The sequence below is a fragment of the Seriola aureovittata genome, chromosome 18 (genome assembly GCF_021018895.1).
Source record: "Seriola aureovittata isolate HTS-2021-v1 ecotype China chromosome 18, ASM2101889v1, whole genome shotgun sequence".
Lineage (NCBI taxonomy): Eukaryota > Metazoa > Chordata > Actinopteri > Carangiformes > Carangidae > Seriola > Seriola aureovittata.
This window is the reverse complement of record NC_079381.1, coordinates 19,066,565-19,092,143: the sequence shown is the minus strand read 5'-3', so window position 1 is coordinate 19,092,143 and position 25,579 is coordinate 19,066,565. Positions and strand designations below refer to the sequence as shown.

General features: G+C 38.8%; 1 protein-coding gene across 1 annotated transcript in view; it reads right to left on the bottom strand.

Moving 5' to 3' along the window:
- Positions 1 to 17,671: 17,671 nt before the first annotated feature.
- The window catches only part of lamc3 (laminin, gamma 3), a 95,508-nt gene continuing 87,600 nt past the window's right edge, over positions 17,672 to 25,579 (bottom strand). The window contains exons 20-28 of the mRNA XM_056404170.1: positions 25,363 to 25,439; positions 24,891 to 25,025; positions 22,882 to 23,101; positions 22,227 to 22,373; positions 21,373 to 21,475; positions 20,652 to 20,854; positions 19,752 to 19,892; positions 19,544 to 19,643; positions 17,672 to 18,995 (exon numbers count right to left, since the gene is read on the bottom strand). Of these exons, the coding sequence (XP_056260145.1) occupies positions 18,733 to 18,995; positions 19,544 to 19,643; positions 19,752 to 19,892; positions 20,652 to 20,854; positions 21,373 to 21,475; positions 22,227 to 22,373; positions 22,882 to 23,101; positions 24,891 to 25,025; positions 25,363 to 25,439 (1,389 nt within the window). The 3' untranslated portion in view covers positions 17,672 to 18,732. The remainder of the gene's footprint in view (positions 18,996 to 19,543; positions 19,644 to 19,751; positions 19,893 to 20,651; positions 20,855 to 21,372; positions 21,476 to 22,226; positions 22,374 to 22,881; positions 23,102 to 24,890; positions 25,026 to 25,362; positions 25,440 to 25,579) is intronic.

Sequence of the window (25,579 nt, the reverse complement as noted above, 5' to 3'; positions counted from 1 at the left end):
TGTCTGAGCAGACTTTTCTTTTTTTTTTAGGTTTATTGGATTTTTTTCCTAATGGCTCTAAGCTCCCAGTGTCTTTGGGGGTGTCATGTTCATTAATTGTTTAATAATGTAAGCATTGTGAAAGCCTTTTAGAGTGTAACTGTGGGCGCTTCTGCCCTATTAGCCTTTTTCAGATAAGCTTGACTTGTTGCTGCTAATTCACAGTTTCAGGGCATGCGTGTTATTTTTTTAAGGAGTGGCACAGTCTCACCTCATTAATTAGATGGCAAATAATTTACATATGATAATTCAGAAGTAATATTAGACCCGGCATGTAACAAAATCAATATTGAATTTTAACAGCCAGAGAAAAGGATTTCTGCTTCTGTGAATACACACACACAATAAAAAGCTAGCTGAGGGCAAGGACTTTCTCAGGAATCAGTATTTTTCTTAATTCTTCAGTCAAAACTAGAATTACTGTCTTGTAGTTATTGGCCTCCACCAAGCAGCCAAGTTGCTGGAAATATGGTCAAAACCTCCTTTTCTTGAGTTACAGTACAGTGAATAATGGCCAGAGATCTTTACAGAACATGATAATGTCACAGTGAAGTTGACCTTTGACCTTATACAAACCGGATATAAAATCTCATCACTTCATCATTTTATCCTATTAGAGATTTGTGTTTTATTGTGTAATAATTAGTGTATGAATTCAGAGGTCACAATGACCTTTGACCACCAAATTCGAATCTGTTAATCTTAGAGTCCAGTCGAATGTTAATGCTGGATCTGAAGAAATTCCCTCAAGGTGGTCTTGATATATCACATTCAAAAGGCCAAACACGTGTTTTGTGAGGTCATAGTGGAAATGGACATTTGTGCCAACTTTGAAGTGATTCCCTTGAGGATTTCCTGAGATACTGTGTTCACAGGGCCAACAGAAAAATATGGTGTCGCATCTGTGATTATGACAACATTTTTATTCACATGCTACATTTTATACTGATGCACAGAGTTGTATGTTTTGTAACTGTGGCTGTTCAGCCCAACGCCAAAAATGACAAAACATGTTTAGAGTGTTTTATGGGAGTATAAAAGTCAGTTTATTGAGTTTACCACAGCGCCTTGAATTTTATTACAGGAGACACTTCACTTCACCAGCCTGATTTACATGACAAGGTCTACTGGTCTTCTTTTATAACAGCTAGAGAGACTAGACTGCATCCTATTAATCTACGAGACACTACACTGGGATCTTATCTACTGTTTTTTTACATTCATTAATTCTGATCATAGGGATGCTTGGTTTTAAATAAATTATGACCTTGGCAAGACCACAGTCTGGGATGAAATTGAACAGACTGCAAAGCACTTTCAAATTATAATATGTTGCCCTCCCAGTGATTTTCAAGTTATCTCATATTTTTGTTGATGTTCAGAGATGGGTGACCTACATCTGTATTCTCCTTGAATGTTTTGTAGTACATGTTGCTGACACATTGACTCATTGAACAAGTATCTCTGTAGTGTTTTGCTGAAACTTTTCTCTACTGGAAGAGAAAAACTGATCTGACTGAGACCCTGGACCAGATTTGTCTGAGGTAGTTGCTGGCAATGTCGAAGCAAGAACCTTTAACTGTAAGGAAGTTACAGTCTGAGTTACAATGGTCTGCATACGATTAGATGAAATTAATCTAGTGTCAGGAAATTAGGAGCATTTGCTGAAATATTAAAACAGTGAGGTTGCAAAATTAAAAATTCTCCCTATTTATTTGTAGATGGCTTTGAGATATTCTAGCTCAGAAGAGAAATGACTGGATTTAAATAAATGGGCAATAGGACGCTATGCTAGTCTTAATTCTTAATATTTTAATACAATGTATAATACAAGTGATGTCAGACAAACAGGAGGTTTGACAACAACTTCCTCACCATTACAATAAACCTACAAAGAGGTAACTATATAATGCCAATTTTGGAGTGTGCTACTGGTGGACAGTATTCTTCCACGATGCAATGCACAAAGGTAAATGGAGGAGCTGCTCACAGCTGGGAAAATTGTGGTTGATGGTGAGAAAGCTCAAGAAAGATCCTTGAAAAAAAGAGTATTATATATAAAAGACATTTTTTCTGACATTTAGTTCTTCGTGAAGTTTAAAAAATCATTTGGATTCCAAAGTCACTATTTGATTGACAGCTGATTCTTCACATATTATATCATTTCGTGTTAGCAGTAACGGGTAAAAGTATGCTAATTTAGTATAGACTAGAGCTTTCTATATAGAAAGAGTATGTAGGATCAATGTGGGACTCGCCTTAGTCTACAACAATGCCACTGGCTCTGTGAGGAAGTGCTGAGCTAAATAATAACATCAGCATGCTAATATGTTCACAATGCCTACATGCTGACGTCAAGCAGACATTATTTGCCGCATTCATCATCTTAATGTAGCATCTTAGCATGTTAACATTTGCAAGTTAGCACTAAAAAACTACAGTGCCCAGCTGTTTTGTTGCAAATTAAACAGTATATTTTCAAGATTTACATCTTTAGTTGGAACAAATGCATTTGGATTGTCTGAGCACTACAGACGATGCAGGGAATTATGTGTCCAGAGATGGACTAATGCATTGTTGTTCCTGGTCTTTGCATCAGATTTGTTGACTATAAGAGAAACACATATACAAACAAATATGTCAGCTTAGGACGTAAAGATTTTGCCTGCCACAGTTCACAGTGTGACTAGTTCCACCACTTGTGAATTTCACATGCCCTTTGTTGTTGTTCTTTGAAAGTCCCCTGAGATCCCCAGGTCAACAATGAACATCTGGTGGTTCAAAGTGTCAGAGGTAACGGCGGGTGAGGGCCATGCAGAATGAAAGAGCTCCAGCAGTGTGAAGAGACAGCAGAGACTTGCGTTTCAGTGGAACAGACATATTGGATCTGACAGGCGTTTGTGTGAGGAGAAATGGGAAAGTTGTTTTGTTGTGGTACGTTCAAATGTTTGAAAAGAAGTAGAGGGTGAAAAACGTTTTGCAACTTGATGTCAGACACATTTAGGGGAATCAGACTTGATGATGTGACAGCGGGGGGATGGGAGACGGCTGGGAGGGCAGGCAGCGGGTATGATGGTAGAAATGAGTTTTTAGGGCAACTGAAGAGAAAGCGATGTTAATTCAGAATTACTGGATGTAAAAGGAGGTGGAAAGTGGAGGCACATTCCTCGGTGAACAGAGAAGAGGTTGAACGGTTACAGCAGGGGTGTGGAGCTATTTGTTTAAGTGTTAGAGAGCATCTATGATGCCTAAGTTTCTATTTTCTAAGGTTGTGCAGTGTTCTTAGGTGGCAGGACAACGATAATGATTTATAGAGCAACGATTAGATCAGTTATTGATTATGGATGCAGGGCGTATGGATCAGCAGCTCCTACAATGATTAAGCTAAAGCCCTGAGAATATATAGTGGGGCATTTTGCACTACTCTTATACCTGCCTTACTGCTAGACATGGGAGGGATGCCCTTGGAAATCGGATGATAAAAAAAATTTGAATGATACTTGATGAGAATAAAAAGACACAGTGAAACATCACCAACACAATACCTGCTCGAACAACATTGGGAATTCCTGGGAAGAGTCAGAAAATCCATAGAAAATTTTGGTAATAAGCTACAATTGGACTTGGAGGAAATTGGTATTATTAACATTAATGAATGCCAATCATAATCGTCACAGATTGAAGAAAATACTGAACACTGTGAATTTGTTGCTAATCTTTGGTAATTATACCATCATTACAGGAGAAGCTACATAAGCAAAACACCCCAACCAAGCATATCAAGTCTCAGTGACCCACTGGCAGATGGAAACAATGTGAAACAAAGCCAATGCTTTTGCTGATAGTCTCACACACCACATGAGGGCAGCGTTGATTCACACCGCTGCTGCCTCTGTGAAAGTGGGACCATGTTTATATTCCATGCATCACTTTCTTTCAAATTCAGAAGGTAAAAGGAAATCAGACACAAAAATTATTGCAAATATTAAAGGATCCCAACATTAAAGAAAACAGAAATCATGATGAGACAGAGGAATACAGATGAGCATTTTAAACCTATTTCAATGTGAAAACAAGACTGATACTGACTTAAACATACAAGACTCGCCCAAGCTTCATCCCCTTATCTATCATAGGTGTCTATAGGTGGCACCCTGGTAGATTAAGGTGTAATTATATATGCAGGATGCTGAATACAAGGGAGGAATAAAAGTCAGTGGTATTGGCATCACAAAAGCAGAGTTAATCATACGGAGTATAAAGGCCAGCCAAATCTGCAGTAGTCAGCTAATAGTCTAAGCATATACTTTATACTTGAGAGAGAGAGTAAGGGACTTAGTTCACTAAGTTTCCCACTGAGCTGCTGAGCTTACAAAGATGAATGTCAGAAAACACAGTTAATTCTTCCCTGAATCACAACACATCAAGCCTATCATAGTGTGAAAAAATTAACAGAAGAAAAAAACTAACTTTCAGAAGGTAATCTTCATCCCACCGAACCTGTATATTTTAGGTCACGTGTTTAGTCTTAATTTCTAACTGATTGCTCTAATATGCCTCACAGGTAGCATAAATACAAAGCAGACAATTAGGCTAATTTACTTATTACTTATCACATTATTGAAAATTAGTCATAATTTACATTTAATAATTCAATGTCAGTAAATAATGCAGGAAATTAATAAATAAGCGTTGTTGTCTTTTAGATTGCCATTAGCTATTTAACAATGACTGATGCACTGCTTAAAAAGTTATTATTATTAACAACATTATTTAACTTTATCTTTAAAGTATCATATAATCATTTTAAATGATCCAAGCATGAAAAAATGATGATCTTACTAATTCTATTATTACCAATGGCAAATGTGCCATCATCAATCTATCCATCCATCCATCCATTTTTTTTTTAATGTTTGTCCAGGTAAAAGCAACAATGGCAAAAGTGGGACAGCCCTGAAAACCTCATTATGTCAGCTGCTAAATAATAATTGTTTATCCTGGTTCACAGTCATCTTCGCCTCAGAGAACTCATTTTTCTGCCTTGACAGGATTTCCCAAATGGGAATGTGTTCGTGGGTGTTCAACACATGTATGATGGAAACATCACCGAATATTTGATAAATACAAGGCAAATGTTAGCTAGTAAGACACTTTTATGAACATATTGATAAACGAGGACCAGTGTGATGAAACAACAGCTGGACCCAATGTCTTTCTGTATGACCGAACCATTCACTCTGTCAAGCAGTGAAATCAATCAACTCCTTGAAGAATCTTCTTTTTCTTGCTTATGTGAACAATCTTTTGGTTGCTTCTGAAAGCTTGTGACTCCAGGTGAGTGTCAGACTTAAGACTGACCTGTAAACCAAGTGTTTTACTTTGTGCCTCAGCTCTCTGTGCAACCCCAATGGTCCCATACAAAGTCTGTATTACTGCAGCCAATGCCCTTAACTGAGGTCAGTTCTGTGATCCTTCTAGCCATTGCTTGTGAATAAACCACCTTTTTGTTCAGTTGCTTCTTGAATTGCAACCTTATTGCGGTGGAGCGGGAGTGTGTGCCACAGTGACCCTGGGAGCAATGTTTTCAGGAACATGAGCCCCTGTTCGGGACACCTAAGGCGAACTGGTATCAGATGAGAAGTCAGTAAAAAGAATCATGCCCAGAATAAACACACCAGGGCCCCTTTTTGGAGCCAGGCTGGGGAATGGTGCTCTTTCTGAGGCTGGTGACCCCTGAAGCTTTATGAGACACTGGAGCGTTTTCTGTATTACCTTTCATCCTTAATTGTGAGTCACGCTCAGATCAATGTATTTGTCCAATTTGTGACCTTGATTATACACTCTTTGCTAATGTTACCATTGTAATGTGCCATCCAGGTGTGGGCTGGCACAATCTACATCAGTGCAACAGCCCAGCTGACCTTGTATGTGCTTATATGAATTTATTCAACAATTCTCTTGCAAACGCAAGTTCAGCATGTAAAGCACAGAATACAATCACTGACCAATGCATTAAAGACTGAAAAGTTGATGATGGGTTGTTTTTACACTGTGAGGTCACAGTGACCTTGAAATTTGACCACCGAATTCTTAACAGTTCATCTCTCAGTCGATGCAAACATTGGTGCTAAATTTGAAGAAATTCCATCGAGGCGTTATGGAGATGTCGTGTTCATGAGAATGGGACGGACGGAAGAACATAATGCCTCTGGACTCCAGCTAGCGTCACTGCTGCTTTCCTGTCCCTGTACCATTGCCCCAGCAAACCATTACAGTTCCCATAAATGAACAAATCGCTTGAGAGGCCTGACACACAATAGACCTACTGAGACAAGGTCCCCCAAACACCTGCCACCTGTTTTGCCACCCTCAAGGTTGAAAGAGTTATTTATAAAGAAAGAGTTATACTTATTTTATACTTTTTCATACTGTTTTATCCTTTCAGAAAACAAATTCACAAGAGCAAAAGTGCTAGCAATGGATTTCATAGTGTGTTAGCTAACTAGCTAGCTTACAAACAGTAGTAACCGAGTGTTACTTCCAAGGCCAAGTAGCACATCAGGATACCGTATGTAGTTTGGCAGCTTACATACTTGTTAGCTGTTAGCTTACGCAGGAATCAATGTAATATCATGCTCATAATACCAAGATGTGTTTTGCTTTAGCAAGATATTATGAATAAAGCCATCAAGTGCATATTTATGGATCCTTATTATTCCAAAACGTGGCAGCTGGAAACATTAAAAACAGACATTGTGTCATCTGTCAAACATGATAGCCATTTTCTAGAAAATGGAGCATAAAAAGTGTGCATTTTCCACCTCTGTCTGAAATCAAGAAAATTATTCAGAATTTCAAATGGAAATAATCTGCCACTACTGTCATTAGTAACTACATATGTGGGGACACATAAAGCTTGACAGGATGGTAACAGTATGGGAGGTCCATTAATTGTGCTTTCCTCAAGGAAAGATCTACAATGTCAAATGTAATCATTCCTAAGAAATACATTTATCTTTAAACCATTTCACTTGATGAAAAATTCAGTCAAAAAATAAACACTGACCACTGGCCAGATAAAGTGTTTGAACTAGATGTACATTTCACACATCCTCCTGCAGCCCAGTATCATCTTTTACTGTATGAATGTCTTTACATGATACACTACAATGCATTCAGCAAGTTCTGTGATGACATTTCCTTGCTCACATTAAGTTGTTTGATTTTTTTCCCTCTCTGGGCAGCACTAATCTGCATGTGCATGTCTCCCAACCAAGCCTCCACGTTCATAGATCAGCTTATAAAATAATGCCACAAAAATGCATTGTTATCAAATTCAAAGGTTTTTCTCCTGACAACGTAGAAATGGAGAAATGACAGTTACAGTCACGTGTTATCTCCTGTGTATCCTGTGCATGCAAATAGACCACTTTCAGTAGCAAGGGATGCACAAGGTTGGATCATTTGTAGAACATTTGGCAGGTGATGACAGCAGGCAACAATACTACCAGATTGATGGGAGGCTGCTTTTATAAAGTACTTTTATCTGTGGAAAAGGACATATGCTGTGCAAAAGTGCAGACAGATGCAGGGTCTCGTCTTTTTTTTTTCTTTCCTGAGTGGATTATCACCTCCCTTCCCAGTCTCTTGCTACTCCTCAGTCTGTTCCGGAAAGCCTGACTGAGTGGGTAGTGTCAGTGCCCAGGTGTCAGCGGTATACTTTCACTGTGTGAAGGTTGAGAGCATGTAGGGATTAGTGGGAAGAGGTGTTTGAAGTGGGTATTACCATTTTTATTCACCTCATGTGTATCTTTTCTTTATTTGCCTGGCGCACCCAAGCAGCTGGAGAGAGTGGCGTGCCGGGCACAGCAGTGGGAGAGAGGAGGGCCAAGTAGAAGCATTCTTATTCTGACTGTATAATGAAATATACAGACAATTCAATTTCCATATTGTAGGTGAATTTGTTGTTTTGTACAGTACAAGAGGGCTGTATATTTACTTAGAGGTTAACTCTATTTACTTGCCACTATCTGGCATTAAATGTTACTGGACAATTTAGAACCTGCGTCCAGGGGGCAACGGAAAGAAGCTGTCAAGAAGCCGTCAACACTACAATGGTACATTACCACAGTTTTAGTTGATAAGCAGGCAGACATGAAGCAACATTTGCATTCATTTGGAATCGTGCATCTCGTCCAATATTCTCTTTTTAACTTTACATTGGTTTCCACTAACTCTTGAGGGAAATCTCTGGCTCCTCAGCCGCTATGCTCCGCTCTGTTCACCAGCTAATTGCTGTCTATCTGTGGTTTGCTGCTAAGCAGACAATGTACGGTTCGTTTTTAGAGCTTTCTCGCTGAAAAATGCTTCTGGCTGTTGCCAAAAACAACAGTGATGAGCCCAGTGAGAGTGAGCCAAAACAATTTGCTAAAATAGGCTGAAACAGGAGGTACTTCTCTGAGGGTTTATCCCTATTTGATCCATGGAGTGGGGACGACTGACCAGAGCCAGTAGGAAGGTGGTAGAAGGCAAATTTAGCTTCTTTGTCAAAGCCTTTAAAATGATTTATTCACAGGTGCCATCAGATCACACATAACTGCCTTAACTCAAAGTAGCATCCTGCGCAGCTACACAGCATTCCTAAATTTGAATGATTAAAGTTCATTGCAGCCTCATGAATAACAGAGGGATTTCTATTTCTACCTAAATATAGTAAATGATATTTGTGCTCTGTGTAATGTATTTACAGAATTAAATAAAGAAGCATGCATGCAAAAAGTCTTCGATCACAATGAAGCAGTGCTACAATCATACCCATTAGCTGTTTAAAACACATAATGAACCAGTTGGGCTTTTGTCTTTTTAAGGCTCAGACCTTCACGGTGCTTCATGGACTGTTTTTCTCAAAGTGGAGTTATTGTGGCTATATAAGTTCCCCTGATAGCAATAAATGCTTGATAACGTAAGCTGCACTTACCTGCCTGGCAGAAAAACAACTCGGCTTTGGTTTTCATTCCTTCTATCCCTCTCAGGTTTCTTCCTCTTTCGACAGAAACTCCAGAAATGTTGTTTATGACCTGACTCCATCACTGGCAATTTGCAAGGCATAATGGAGATATTATTTTGGGAGTCAGAACTTAACGCTGCTCCATCATATTTTGCATTACACACCAGTCCTTGGGGTGGTTTGCTGAGCCTGTCTAAAGGTGGTGGCAATTTTATGACCCAGAAAAATACACTCAGCTTAATGTAAAAATCACACCATTTCGAAATAGTCCCAGCGAAAAGTGTCCATAGTGAGGTGAGAGGATAATTATTTATCTTATTTCATCTCCATTGCATTGCTAGATATCAGTAGGAATTATTGAAAAAAGATTGAGGTAAATTAAAATAATGTATATATATTGTGGGCAAACTCCAGTCAAGGCCCAGCATGACTCATGTCCTCTCCTCAGGGTGTCTAATAACTGATTTCTGTGGATTCTGGTAATTGAGCCATTTCATTGTGCTTGACCACTCTTGCCACCTTTGACACATGGCAACGCACTTTTCTCATGCTGTGCCACAAGTGTGTATCCTCCTATTTATAAGACAGATCATTTCTTGTTAGAACTGGGAGCTTTTGTCATCTCTCTTTGTCCACTCTCCTGTGGAGCAGCACATGACCTCACTTTAGGACAGAGTTCATTTTTCATATGCTTCCACTGGGTTCATTTCTCCAAAAACATTAACATTACTCATCATTTACCGAGAATGCACAGCTGTCGTCTTATTTGAAACAGAACAAAACTTTCAGGAAATTCACTTTTTGCTACTTTCTTAACACAGAAGTTGGTTTTGGTCAGCCCTGTCGCTCCTGCAGTCAAATCACACCTCAAGGCTGCTGATTGAGGAGCGAACACATCTTTGATACAGACCTCTGTTCACTGACTAACAGTCAAGATTTTAGAAAAATAAAATAAAAATTTTAAATCAATACATGGTACGGCTCCAGTTTACATATGCAACATGCTCTGCCCATATTCCACCACCAGGCCAAAAAGATCTTTTGACCAAATGCTGTGAGTTAGTGTCCAAATGTAAAAAGTTTAATAATGCATTAATAGGGGCCACTGTATTGCAAAAGTGAATACTGTATGGAAAACATATGGGATAGGGTGCATGTTTTGCTGATACATTCAGTATCAATATTGCAACTTGTGTTGGCCGATGTGTTTATGAACAGTTTTTCCTCTAAATGCAGTCCTGTTCAAAATGTTCTAGAGTCAATCCTGTCTGGAAATAAGAAGAAGCTGTTGAGAACAAATAAGTTTAAAGTCTCTTTGCAATGGAGCTGCAATTGTATCTCAGACAAGCGTCTCATATCTAGGAATAATATTGGACCAATCCCTCTCCTGTGAATCTATTGCTGCAAAAACATTATCTAAGTGTGCCAGCAAACTTAACTCCCTGTTTCACAGAACAAAGCTTTCAAACTTTTCTGTTAAGAAACTTCTTGTGTCACCATTGATACAGTGTCATTTCGATTACGCATGTACTGCTTGGTACAGGGGTTTGACAGCTAATTATAGGAACAAATTGCAGGTGATGCAAAATAATATTATCCAGTACTTATTAAATGCATCCCCTCAAACTCATGTTCGTAGTGGTGAATTCAGAAGGGTATGGGAACAATGGATGCTGCATCATATATTCAATGTTATCAATGGGTATGTCCCTCAGTACTTGTGTTCTCAGATAACAATGGTCCATACTCAGCATGACTATAATTGCGGGCTAGTCTGTGTTCAGGTGAAGTGGTTCCAGTGAATAACGCAGCCAGAAGGTACCATGTTGTAGAACACCTTTCCGCTACACATCCACCTTTTAAATATGAAAGGAGCTTATAGAAGTCAGGTTAGAACTTTTTTATAGAACAGCATACCAGATTTATACTGATACTGTTACTTTAGCTGTCCTTTTTTTTTTAAATGTGGAAATTTTATTACTTTTTATTTTCAAATTATGGTAATATGTTTTGGATTTTAGGATTATAGTTTAGTTTTTATGTTGAATGTCTTGTGCCTCTTTGTGTTCGTGTTTTTCACTTTAAAGGGGCAAATTTGTACGTTTTCTCTGCTGAGGGGTGGGGTTGATTGTCGCTTGACAAGAGCTTCAGCCACTGTTGCGTTTACAAGACAAAAGGTTATAATGTGCCATCTGAGCATTGATACTTCTACAGGGCAGGGAGCTACAGACAGGTCGGGGCTAGCTAGTTAGCATGCTAGACGAGATAGAGACAAGAGTTAACATTGGTGCTGCCTCCAGCACCTCCACTGGAGACAGCTCTTGGCGAGTAAATGAATGAAGTTTGATGCTGAACTCGCAGCGTTTCTTTTAGACTGGTAAGTAAACAGCTGTTAATGCTAACGTTGGCTATGTAGCAATAGCTAAACTTACAAGTAGCTCCTTTGAACAGATCATAATCCAGTATAAGACTCAAATTTATTTTAAAAAACATATGTTCTATTGTTTGGATAACTTTACTGATAAATTCACCAAGTGAACATCTAAATTATTGATTTAATACAAATTATGATTCTTACTTAAGAAATATATCCATAGACATTACAAATGATGATTATTGTAATTATCCTTCAGCTCTGAGTCATCTTTCCCCAGCAGGTGCTTGAGTTTCCAAGACACCTTCAAATGTATTTTAGAGCACAGCACCTCCAACAGAGTGGGTTGAGCAACAACTAAAAAAAGCTGTGCTACCTCTGAGATTTCGCAAACTTCCAGTCACTATCACGCAAGTGAATATATTTTTCCCAAGTGCAATTATATTTGCATGACTGCTTACAAAGGAGAGAAAAAAAATCCTTTTCTTTTAGTGACAACCATGATATCCCTTACATTTGGGGCAGTGACCCTACAGAGCTAAAAATGAAATCCATTTAAATTGATAAAAAATAAATGAGAAAATATGTGATAAGAGCAAGAGGAGAGTCTATACCTTTGCCTTATCGTCAACCTGCCTGTTAGAGGGTAATTATTACACATCAGTCAGCCTGGCCTGAGCCGGTTTTCTTCAAACAACATTTAAAACCATATCTATTTCACAAATAAGCTCTAGCCAAGAATAAAAGCATGTCAGAATCAGATTCACATGACAGTTTGACAGCACAAGACAATCTTGGGACCTAAAATGGTCTCAGGCCAAAACAGGTAGAGAAAAGTCCACGTAATTGCCTTGTAAGTGCATAATCATCCCCACTTTTGTGCTTTGAAGACTCTTATAATACCTTCTCCCTGTTAACAGTTATACTTGTCTTTAAAGGTTTTATATCTTACAACTTTTTTTATCTTGCTCAGTCATTACTAGCTTGTTTTGAATAGCTAATCTTAAAGCTGTGCTAATTAAATTATTGTTATATTTACAACAAATCAAATGACTGTGTGTTCTGTTGCATCTGCTGCATTGCCATGTGTGACCGGCAGCTGTTTTCAGCAAAAAAAAAAAAAGCGAAGCTAAACACATTGTGTTAATTGCTAAGAACCAGGCAAACAACATATTACATTACATTTATTTTACTAGTTATTTTACTGTTCACATGTATTCTGTACTATTAACAGTTTATCAGTCATCTGTAAAGCGCTTTGAATTGCAAACTTGTATGAAAGGTGTTATACAAAATAAAGATTGATTGATTGATTGAAGTTAGCAACTAGCTTTTCAAAATACTTGAGATTCATAACTAAAGAGTCAGATATTTCTCAGAGTTGGAGGAGACCACAATGTTACAAAAAGGAAAACTCAATAATGAACTATCACACGTGAATAATAATGTGTAAACTGTAAGCTAACATGGTTGCCATATGAATTTCATGAGGTGATATTATGTCATTGTTGTGATTACAGTTTGTTGACATGTCTACAAGTGGACAAGAAATCAATGAATGTAGGTTTAGGTGTATAAGCTGAGGTAAAAAAACATGTTTTTTTATTTTTATTTTTCACCCATCAATCACCCATGTATACCATCGGTAGCCTCTGTTTTCTAGACTTCCCTGTGGAATCAATTTGGCGCCATATGTAAGTTGTTTACCACAAAAGAGTTTGTTTTTGTCTTTAATATTCTGATCTTAACCCTGTTTCATCTGCCAGTTCTTTTTAGCATCTTGACTCCATTGAAGACAGACATCGGCTTTCAACATAAACATAGCTTTCATAATTAATTTGGGTTCTGTTAAAGCTGAACAGTTCCCAACAGGACCCACAGTGTGTTCTTCAACAGTGGGAAATGCAACAGCATTTGAGGCATGAGGTGTGATTGTAAATGAGCTTACAATTATTTCATCATGCAAAAACCTTTTTCTTTATAGTTTTAACTTGAATGATTCCACTTGTTGCAACGCTGGAAGCAGATTCATTTTCAGTCCCGTCACACCACTCTGACTTCTCCTTTACTAAAACAATGGGACAACTTGAACACTGAATTATTATGTTTATAGTAACAATAGCCATGTTTTTAAGGGGCCGGTTTCTAACTGCTTCAGTTCAAACACATGTATAGAAACATTTTAGAAGAGCTTTTGTGCAGCAGATGATAATATCACAGGTGATTTTCTGTAGTGTGTTGAGCACAGATGCTGTGCAGTTTAATAAAAAATGGGGCAGATTGTAGTATTTTTACTATTTTGACAAAACGGTGTAATGAGTAGGAAAAGGTGCTGCAAGAATCAAAAATATACCCAACACCATTCTTAAATATATACACACATCACAATTTACTGCCAACTGAAAAGCATTTACTGTCTTTGCATACGTTTAAGTGATTTCAAAAGGTGTGTACCAGATAGTACAAATGCCTCATGTCTGCAGGGTTTTTTTTTTTTTTTTTTTTTTTTATAAACATGAGGTCTCTTACAGATTTATGAGTTATCTGACATCTATTTTTCTCCCTTGCTATGAACCTGTTTAATCTATACATCGCACTAACAGCATGCTCAGGTTCCCGGCTCCTGTGTGATAGCTTGATAGCAAAGGAAGTGAACAGACGAGGAAGATAGCAGCTCTTGGATTCTACTTTCCTGACAAAGTAGTGCATGGGGCATGGCAGGGTTTGCAGAGAAAAAGTGAGGATATTTTGGGGGGGCACAAACATATTTAGTTTCCTTTCCTGAACTCATTTGAAGACAAGCTGTGAAATGGGACAAGAGGCCCAGTAGGGGGTGTGTCAGCAACTATCTTTGATGTTAAGGATTTGCACTTGTGTTGCCTGCTCAGACCATGTCAGGCTGTACTATATTTTTGTGGATTTACTAGCTTTTTGTGGATTTTAACGCAGCTAATTTGACACTGATATGTTTTTTTTCTTGGGAAGGAGTTAATAAGGTACATTGTTATTTATTCTGATAATCTACCCTCAGCACAACCCCTCGGGGAGAGCGTAACGTCGAGCTTGTCCTCAAACTAAAAGCCTTTCCTTGTAATGTAAAAAGTGGAAAGTATGTAAGTCCCATGTCTTTGTATGAATAATCAACTGGTGAGGATACTGACTTTTTGCCTGGGAAATGTAGCTTTAACCTAATTTAGCATGATGTCATTTATGTAGCCATCAAATGCATGTTCAGATGAATTTTAAAGGGCTCTAGAGTTAACTGGAAACTTTAAAGTCACTGGCAGAATGCATCTTTAACTGACACATGGAACTAACATGAGCTTTCTTTTGCTAGCTAGCTAAAGCTGCTCAAATCCAGCAGTGACCAAGACAAATCATTGGTTGCCAATTAGAAATAACTGCTTTCATCTGAAAACAAGGACTCGTTTCAAAATCGTTTAGTAGTTTGGCTAAATCTGGTGCCCTTATCATTGTAAACTGCACCATGCAAGAAGAGAGATCTCGACAGGCCTTGCATCAGTAAGGGGATGGGGCTGAGCAAACAGTCAGCTGCAGAATCACAATATAATTAATAAATATTATATAGCTACATTTCGTGGGACATATTTAGCTACTTAATTTTCCTTTCTTTTAACTGAAACTATGAAACAGGAGGTTGATGAGACTTAACATGAGGCAGGCTTGGATAATATCTGCTTTAGTCATTACGAAACAACCAAATAAAATCGTCTATGAACGAAAAAATAAGACATGGAAAATATGTTATATAAAAAATATTTAAATGTACTGTATATTGTTTCATTCTTATTAATTCAACCATGTGTAACATTGACCGTGACAAAGGAATCCCCAATAAAATTTTGACCAGATGCCTTTATACAGTATATATATGAAAGTATACATTTCATTTTGCAAGGAGCTACCCAGGCTAAAGCTTATAGTATTTTCCTTCTTCACCTTCTCTTATTTCAACATACACTTTGTTTGGTTGTCAGGGACACTGACATTTGACAAAACATACTGTAAATTTCTACAGTCTTGTGTCTTATTATTATCAGCATTTAGGAATTCCCCATCTTCAGCACTGACACGACAATGAAGCTGCTGGTGTCGACAGTGGAATCACAAAGCCTTCCTCATTAAAGGAGAAAGGTGAAAGATACGGTTTAAAATCAACAGGAAGCCACACATTACAGGTGGAGGAGAGGGTTGAGGGAGGGGAGCTCTTCAATAACAGGAAAAAAAAAGTGAGATCACACTGAAGTGAGTGTTCCTCTCATGTGCCGGTCTTTCTTCTCACACTCCCAGAAACAAGACCAAAGTCTCTTCTCTAATCAGACAAACAGACAAACACATTTGTTTCAAAGAGTTCTTTGGCTGGATTCATGTTTTTTTCACCTTTTTAACACCTTCACTGAGAACTGCAACTAACAGATCTGGTGTAAAAATATGAAAAAAAAAAAAAAAAACTCTTTCTCCGGTGTAATTTTTTATTATCTAATTAATGATTCATATTTGTTCAAACATTCACCAGTACAGCTTAGACAGCTGTACTGGTGAAAAAAAAAAAAAGTCTATACATTCAAAATGTCAGAGGAATGGTGGAGTCATGGGGAAAAATGTGACACCCATCCTCAGTAAATGCCCATTGTTGGCCAACATACTGTTCAACTGTTGCATATGCATATTACTGCATGCAGACAACACTGGAATGCGGCGGACCCAGCTGCCTTTAATGTGGATGAGAGCAGATTCAGACTTGAATATTACTCCTGCTGTGAACTCCTTTGCTGCACCAGTGGTCATGAAATGATCAAAAAACCTAGGCAATATCAGATCTGATATGAAACAATATATGACATTATATATTATCTGATTGTTTGATAGATATTCAGAAATAAGTTGTATTACAATTTACCTGAACATAGCTATTATTTTACCCATTCAGAAATAATGTTGCAATATTCACCACTAATATGAAGCATGAATATTCTCATAAAGTAATGACTTTAAGGACTCTGTGGTATTCTCTATCTCCATGCTCTCAACAGTCATGAATTTTGATTTCATTTTCATATGGTAATGACACTTATCTCTACTGAGCTGCTAAACTGAGTGAAAATTACTACTAATTCCTAAAACTTTGAGCTTCATTTATCTACATGATGGATTTCCATGAATGCTCTCCTGAAAATTGGTCTACATTTGTAATAGTGTTTTTTTTTGCCAAAATTACAAAATAGATTATCTTGTCTTAGGGTTACACAGAGGCTCTTCTGTTTCTTGTACGACATTCGGTACATCTGCATTAAATTAATCAAAGAGATGAAAAATCACATTTACAGGATGTGCACTTGTCAATGCTGTTGTTAAAAGGCAGACTACAAATGTAACAAAATATTCAATCTGAGTAGAACTTGACAATTATTGGGTGAAGCAACAGCTGGGACAGCATTTTGTAGTGCTATTGCAATTTACTTGATAATAAGGACAGCACATTACAGAGAGAGCATATTGACTTCACAATGATTTGCCTGCTCAGTGGAGTTACAGGAATAGTTTGACATTTTTGGGAAATATGCTTATTTGCTTTCTTGTCAAGAGTTAGATAAAATGATTGATAACACTCATATTTGTCTGTTAACTGAAAGGGGCTATTTGTGAGTTTTCTCTGCCATCTAATTCCATTTCCAAACAGGAGGTTATTATACGCCTTGTGAGCGGCGCTACATCTTCAGGACAGATTGGAGGCTACAGTGAGTCTGTATGGCCATGCTAGGCCAGGGCTAGCCGGTTAGCATGCTAACTTCAGTAGAAGAAAAGAGGTAATAAAGACGAATTAACATTGGCGTTTCTTTCTACCGCTGGAGAAAGATCTTGGTGAGTAAAGGAATGAAGTTTGATGCTGCATGTTTCTTCTAGACTGGTAAGTAAATAGCTGTTAATGCTAACGTTGGCTACGTGGCTATAGCAAAACTTACAAATATCGCCTTTAACCAAATTTAAAACACTTCACTTACCAGTACCTCTTAAGCTCACAAATGAATAAGTTATTTTTTGCTGTTTAATGAGATATAATATTAAACAAAAGCTGACAGTGCACTATTTTGGCAGCAAGAGAGTAACGTACTTTACCATTCTGTACTTAAAGGAAATGATACAAGAGACAAGATGAGCGTTAACAGATGCAAACTCAAACTCTGATGCCAAATTCAGTTTTGAAAAGTTCACAAACAACAAGCATGTTTTTCCAAGGACTGAATACTTATTTTATTGTTTTTGTTTTTCTGAGTGTTCCTTGAACCACCAACTACTACAATTTTAATTTCAATAGTGTGCACTAACAATTACATTTGGTATGCAAAATGACCCTTTCAAGTATACTTTATTGTGTAATGGTTTCTATGTGAAGGCCTAAAATACTCCAAATATGGTTATAATTCCTATAAGTAGATGTAGATGTGTAACTTGCAGTCTGTAGTCTGATCCCTGATCAGTTATTCAGCATTTGTAAGAACAGAAAAATGCATATCTTACATAATTTAGGTATCATCACTTCACAAGTCCTGTCATTAAAATATTTGCAAAACATTGATCATTTGCTTTTACATTTTGGTCACCTGGATCCAGACAGTGTGACCAACCATGACCCCCAAGACAAGGGATGGTTGAGCATATGATAGTGACAGACAGAAACATGGAGAAACTACAAAAACAGAGAGGTAGGCACTGTAAGAATCCTGAACACAGGTTGTGTGCTGTTGAAGCCTGACCTGAACCCCATTGAGGCCAAGAGGACTAATTGTTAATTAAGCCAGGCTGATGAAAAAGAGCTCAAGTGTAAATGAATGTGTCAGTATGGAGGAGCACTCAGACACACCTTTTACCCCCACAAAGGAAAATCAGCATTATTTTAAACTTGACAGTTCACTCCAGCAGTTCAGAACGGCTGGGTATTATTCATGATGAAATTAAAGTTTGGATGTTGTTGTTGAAAAGAAAAAATGAAGCTAAAAAAAAGAAAGAAAACAAAACAAAAAGGAGGAGAAGGAAGAGAAGGTATAAATCATGGCAGACAGGGTAGAAATCTGTGGCTTTTGGTGGAAATGTGTGTGTCAATGCACTGTGGTGGTAAATTGTACCTTCAGGCAAAAGGTGGAAAGAGGAAAGAATATAAAGAGGATATCACTGACTTTTTTGAAGCTGAGTAAAAAATGACCACACACCCTTTATTAACAGAATCCTCCAAGACCTTTCTGATGTTCAGCTGTCTTATCAATGACTGAATCCCCGTCATCTACAGTATCTAGCCCTTACCTGTACCTGTGGCCTGGGGGCAGGACTGAGGCAAGTTTAAGGTAATGTCTCTGAGACTGTCTCTCTCCTCTCTGATCTCCTGTAAGTCCTGTTCGATGAGGACCAGCTGGCTCTGTTGCTCCTTAGCAGCTGACTGCAGCTTCTGGATCTTAGAGCCCAGCGCCGGGCTCTCCACACTCCCGTGAAGCATGCTCAGACGATGCGCTGTCTCGTTCAAGATCCGGTCAAAACGCTCCAGCGGCACATTCCCATCTGGTCCGAACATGCAAGAGAGAGGACAGATGGAGACAGAAAAGACAGAGGCTTCAAGAGTTTTTGTTTTTCAGATTACGTTCTGTAAAAAGCAGTCTTACATCAGTGATTCAAATGGTACATCAACCTCCATGATGACCTAATTATAGTGATTTGGTCATTATCCCTGATGTCTGATGTTAACATACTGGCTGCAAGTACCAGATCTCTGGCTTTCAAGTTAATACTAAATATTGTACAAGACATTATACAGGAAATGCATTGGAATGAATAGGCCAGATAATAATAGGTCAGAGATTTACAACTGGTTAAATTTAATACATTGGAATTTACCCACAAGAAAATGCTGCTGGGCCCTATGAACAAGTTATTCTTGCTTTATCATGGGGATAAAAATCTGGGAAATATTTCCTGTTAAATGAGGCGTTAAAAAGCACAGAGCTCTTCAGTGATCTGACATTTAAGGTATAATGATGATTTATGAGTTTTTATAGACACAAGACTAAAAAGTAGCCATAGTGAAAATTATCTAGAAGAGAGTGACTTACCAATCTTACTGATTAGGTCAGTTAGTGCGACAGAATAGACCTCTAATTGGAGCTTGGCTGCTTCCATGTCTTGCTTTATGTTGGTCAGGGACACCTCAGGCTGGGAATAAGAAGAAGACACAGTCTAGGAACTGTCTTTTAAGCTGCACAGAGGAAGTACAAATCAATATTCATAGATTCTGCCTTTCAAACGTGTATATGGCTGTACCTCTGAGGTGATTTCGGAGTTTGCTGCGTCAGTTAGCATCTCGTGTTCAGCCAGCTGTTGTAAAGCAGAGTCTATATGGGAGCTGAGGTGAGCTGATGCAGTCCTTGTATGTTTGGCCTGGGTTAGAATGACCTTGGATTCCTGCACACAAAGAAAGGAGGAAAGATAGAGGGCATCTGACTATTGGAGATATACTGTATCAATTACTTACAGAACAAGTCTAAGAATCTACTGTGATGCTAGCAGCTCTCTGAGGCTGTACTCAGACACAGTATTTTGAGCTAAATGCTTACATGCTGATGTTTAGCAGGTATAATGTTTGCCATTTTCATGCTAACATTTGCTAATTAGCACTAAACACAAAGTAAAGCTGAGGCTGATGGGAATGTCCTTAGTTTGAAGGTATTTGGTTATAAAACAAATGACTAGACAAGCTTGACTTGATGATGTGCTAAATGAAAAGTTAAGCAATTACCAGCGTTCACTTAAAACAATTCATCCTGAGGGGACATGAATGACTGAAATGTCATGACAATCTATGGCGATGATATTTCATTGGATAAATGGAAATTTGACCTGCAAGTGGTGTTGCATGAAAAGATCACCAAAGTCATTATGATTCATCTTCTTGGGACCATAAATGTCTGTGCTAAACTTCACTGCAATCCATCCAATAGCTGTCAAAACAGCTCACACAAAAACCTAAAGGTAAACCTCACAGTGGCACTAGTGGGAAAGTTACTAAATCACTAAAGCCACTAGGGTTCTTCCTCCGGGGACGATTCATGTCAGAACAAAATTTCAAATCAATCCATCAAACATTTGTTGAGATATTTCAGTCAAAGTGACTGACTGACCTACAAAATGACAATGCCAATCCCCAAAAGCAAAGACTCATACCTTTGCTAAAGCATGTGCTGCTCGTTCCGCCTCCTTTGTGGTGTTGCTGGACAGGCTGGAGTTTTCCAGAGCTGGTTTTAGCATCTTCTCAATCTGTGAAACTCTTTTCCTGACATCAGCTAAGACTTTTTCCTCCAGGGGTTTCTCCTTCTTCACTGCTGCCTTGGTCTGGGCCTGTCTACGGGGCCATTCCCTCACCATGTCTGAGTAGAGATTGGGAGGAAAGCAGGTAGTGGAAATAAGAGAGAGAACTATGGTTGTACAGAATTTAAAAAAAATTAGATCCAGATAGATGATTGTTATTTTACTTGCTGAATTAAATATTTTGATTATCTAACATCTGCTCATTAAGTTTAACTCTCAGCTTTACTGTTTCATTGGAAGTCTGAGCAAACAAACTACTTCTCTTCATGTGTCATAAACAACCAACATTTCATTCATGAAGTTTATGGTGTAAAAATTCTCAAAACATTCCACTCCATTACATTTTCCACATAAGCTGCTGCTGCATTCAATACATGACAAGTAGGTCAAAACATTGCAATAGCGATGGTAAATTTATCATAGTGATACTTGAGTGTATAGCCCTGTTTGTTTTCAGTCTCAGTGCTTGACATTTCAATTTGAGTAGAATAATTCAGTTGGACATTCAACAAAAACAATAATGTTAGACAGACAGTGAGGAGAGTAAAGAGGATAAACAAGCTGGATGCAGACTCACTTCCTAGTTCTCTGTGAAGGGCAATGGCTTCTGATTCCACCTCTTTCCCTGACACCACGGCCGATAAAGCCACGACCTTTGCCCCTTGAGCTTGGGCTTGAAGCTTTAGAAAGAGACATGAAGAGTGAGACAGGACCTCAGTGCAGCCAAGTATATTCAAAGCTTGTAACAACAAGTATTTGAATCTTTAATGTAGTGTAAACTGGAGGGAGGATTCAAAGAGTCAATGGAAATTCTAGTCATGCAAGTGGCTGAGAAGCTGGACTTGGTCACAGCTGTGCTTTGAGCTAAATGCTAACATGTTCACAGTGTTAATGCTCATGTTTAGCATGTATAATGTTTACCACGACAATCTTAGTTTAGTGTGTTAGCATGCTAACATTTGATAGTTAGCAATAAAAACAAAGTACACCTGAGGCTGATGGGAATGTCATTAATTTCGCAGGTATTTGTCAAGGTTATTACAACTCGTGGCCAGAGGTATTTTTGCAGTGTATTATGATGTCACAGTGAAGATGACCTTTGACTGTTAGGATAAAATGATGAAGTGATGACATTTTGTATCCAATTAGACTTCTGCATCAAATTGTGTCATAATTAGCGTATGCATTCTTGAGTTACAGCCAAGAACAGTAACCTTGACCTTTGACCTCTGACCATGACAGTTTAATCAGTTCATCCTTGAGTTCAGGTTTATGCAAAATCTGAAGAAATTCTCTCAAGGTGTTACTGAGATATCACATTCACATAGTTCCTCCTCTGGGGACCATGAATGTTTGTGCAAATTTTCATAGCAATCCATCTAGTAACAAAAACCTTTACATTATTATTAATATATTAGTGAATGTAATCACCTGACTGATGCCATCCACCACCTCCAGGCTCTTATTGATAGTCTGTTTTAGCGGCTCCATCCCATCGCTGATCTTACTGATGAGATCATCTTTGGCCTGAATTCGACGGTCCAGCTCTTTTGTCTGTTTCCGCAGGTCCTCACCCCACTAAACAGGAAGCAGGAATACACAAATTCAGTGCTTTGGTTAAAACTGCCTCAGTTTGCTTTCTCTATCAGTTTTCCAAAACCTTTATGCTGCCATTTTGAGGGGGCACATTAGCATGTGTCTGTGCCATTTTACAGTGTGTTGTCTGCCCGGAGATGCTGCAGTGGTTAATCGCCCTCCTCTGGAACAACATGTACCCCCATGAGCAGCAGACCCTGCCAGAATCTTTTCTCCAGTGCCAACTCAGTGTCCCCCTCTGAAGGCATGCTTTCCAAATGTTAAATCAAGGAAAAAATAAAGTGGAGTTAACTGCCCACTCTTACCAAATGAGAGACGCTTGTATCTCTGCATGAGCCTAGTTGAATGACCCGAAGTGGTTTCTTATATAAAATGTGGAGCTATCACACAAGCTCTAATTAGACTAAATGGTTCAGTTGAATTGGCCCGCAATGTGAGATAATAATGTTTCAGATTCCATTTGTACCCTGCAGGTGCTGTCCAAACTGACCTCTGTTGTGTGGTTAGTTGGATGTGTTTGGTTGAGCTGTGTTTGGTCAGGCTCTGGTGATGGGCTGGCATCTGTCAGAGCCAGCTGATGTAAGGATGATGTGATGTTACCCAGGGCAAGCTTTAAACCAGCAGCTTCCTCCTCCAGGGCCAGCTGTTTGCCCGCAGTATCGTTCACCTGTGCTGTCAGATTCTCCTTCTGCTGCTGCATTTGTGTAATTCTGAGATGAAAGAAGAGAACGAATAATGTAACAGCTACTTTTTATAAATAGTGTTTGTGTTAATATCAGGATGTCCATTACACTATGCTGCAGACTCATTAGCCTCACATACATTTCATCTTATTCAGCACATTCATTTTCATATCTTCGGTTAGACTGCTTTGAAACAACACAACAGAACCTCTCACACCTTTCATGAAGTCATGAAAGGTGTTAGGAGCAGTGCAGGAGATGTTAAAGTGTCATTTCTATCACCTCCACAGCTGTAATGATATCCATTCTGTTTTACCGCAACAGAGCAGCTCCTCCAAAAATCACAGTATGTGTCACTTCGAATGCTGTGCGCACAACAAGCACATGCAGCTCTCTTGGGTCACTAAAAATAATTCATTTTAACAATAATTAATTTAACGTGTTTGGTAGAATACTAGGATGCTGCAATATTGTGCTTTGAAGTATTTTTTTGTGCTTGAAACTTGGCTATTGCAAAAAGGCACATTCATGAATAACAAACAGAACGTCTGTGAGTGCCTTTCAAAACAACCCATATGGTTAAGGTCTGGTTAAGTACAGGCAACTCAAAATCTTTGGTGAAAGTTTCTCTATGATAATATTCTGCTATGATTATTTCTTATTTCTTTTTCGCTGGAAGAACATCTACACTTACTTCCTCACTGAGATATTCTGGATCATGCCTTGTTCCCCGCCCACCACCACTGCTTGTGCTAAGTTGACACGTGAAAGAGCAGTGCGTATCAGGATAGTTAGCGTTAGAGGAAACAGACTTAGCCACATGTTTGAATCTGGGACTAGTTTGAACTAATTTATAAACAGTTTAGTCCAGTGGTTCCCAGCTTAGGGGCCAATTCCCCTCTAAAGGATCTGCTACAGAAATGTGTATACATTTTTTTGACTTAAGTGATTGTATAATGTCACACTACTTATGCCTTTGCTGCTACTGAATATACCCTGGATTGATTGTTAGTAAAAAGTAAACAGAGGTTATCGGAACTGTTCCATCAAATAAGAATTTCTGGTGTGAAACTTAGTTGTTATTGTTAAAGATGCTTGGGTGACTTCTTCAATACTGTTGTCATTTTGCTGATTGGATAGCTGTCCTGTCTATAAAGTGCAATTGATCTTCTTAAGTACCACCACATGGTGAAATACAGTATGTGTGGTAAATGCAATTTTATGCCACCCATCTGCGCATTAAGTGCTCAATTCACATCCTCTAAAGTGACACAAACACACACACACACACACACACACACACACACACACGTGCATACACTGTCGTACAGCAGTGCTCCGAAGATTAACAGAACTGTCCTGAACCAAGCTGACTACTGTTAGAAGGGGGGTAATCAATTTTGAGTTCCTCGCTTCTTGCTCTCATCATGGCCACCGGAGGGCTTTTTGCATCATTCAGTCTAGCATTCAGGATAATCCTCAGAGCAATCACACGCTAGGAGATGCAGCGAGCGTGCGGCAAATCCAAGAAAGCAATAGGCTTACAGTGGAGAGAAGCCGTCCCCCTGTGGCTAAATGTCTTACTCCTAAACTCCAATGTGCTTTAAGAGGCTGCTGTGGAGAAGAGGACCTTCAGCTGTAATACAGGGATAGGTGCACTTTGTTAGAAATATACTGCGAAAGCACTATAATCCGGGGAGTCATGCAGCTTGTTGGGATTTTGCAATAAAGGATGCTTTATGAGAATGAGAAACATTCTTTCTGCTTGTGCTTGTCTGTGTGGGCGTGTGTTTAGGTTGTTTTTTTTTGCGCTCACTGCTCCGTTAGGCTCCTGATGTACTCCTCGGTGGAGTTGTCCTGCAGTAGATCCATCAGGAAACCGAAGGTCTGCTTTGAAGCTCTTACTGCCCTGCTGGCTACGGCCTCAATGTGGTCTGCTGCTTCCCTGTGACTGGAGGGGAGGAAAAAAAAAAGGAAGACAAAGTGAAAGGAAGGGGAAAACGGGAGAAAGTGAGGAACATAACAGACCATTACAACTGCCTAAGGAGAGATGAAATGGATTTCAGCATCGATGACTTCCCCTTGCCGACTCTCCACTCCAGATTTCTGTAACTACCACATAATAACGCTGCATACTTTGAGCAGCCGAGAGCATCGATTCACAGTGGCCTGAGCACAATGTACATGACGAGCTCAAAGGGAGGAAGCCAGGAGAGATGAGATCCCACACATTACTACTGTGGTCTTTGCTTAAAATTGCCCACTAAAAGTCCATTGACCTAACTTACCTTTCCATTAGGACATGTGAGTCATTGACCATGATGTTCCATTTGTTGGGTCCTGACACCATCTCAAAAGGAATGATCTATGAAAAAGGTAGAGAGGGGAAGAGACTTCAAACTGTTTTGACATGTTTAATTAAATCATGTGAACTAAAGTCTCCATCTAATCATTTTTCACACTTCAGCTGAATGGATTTTTTTCTTTTTCAGCGCTGTTTAATCA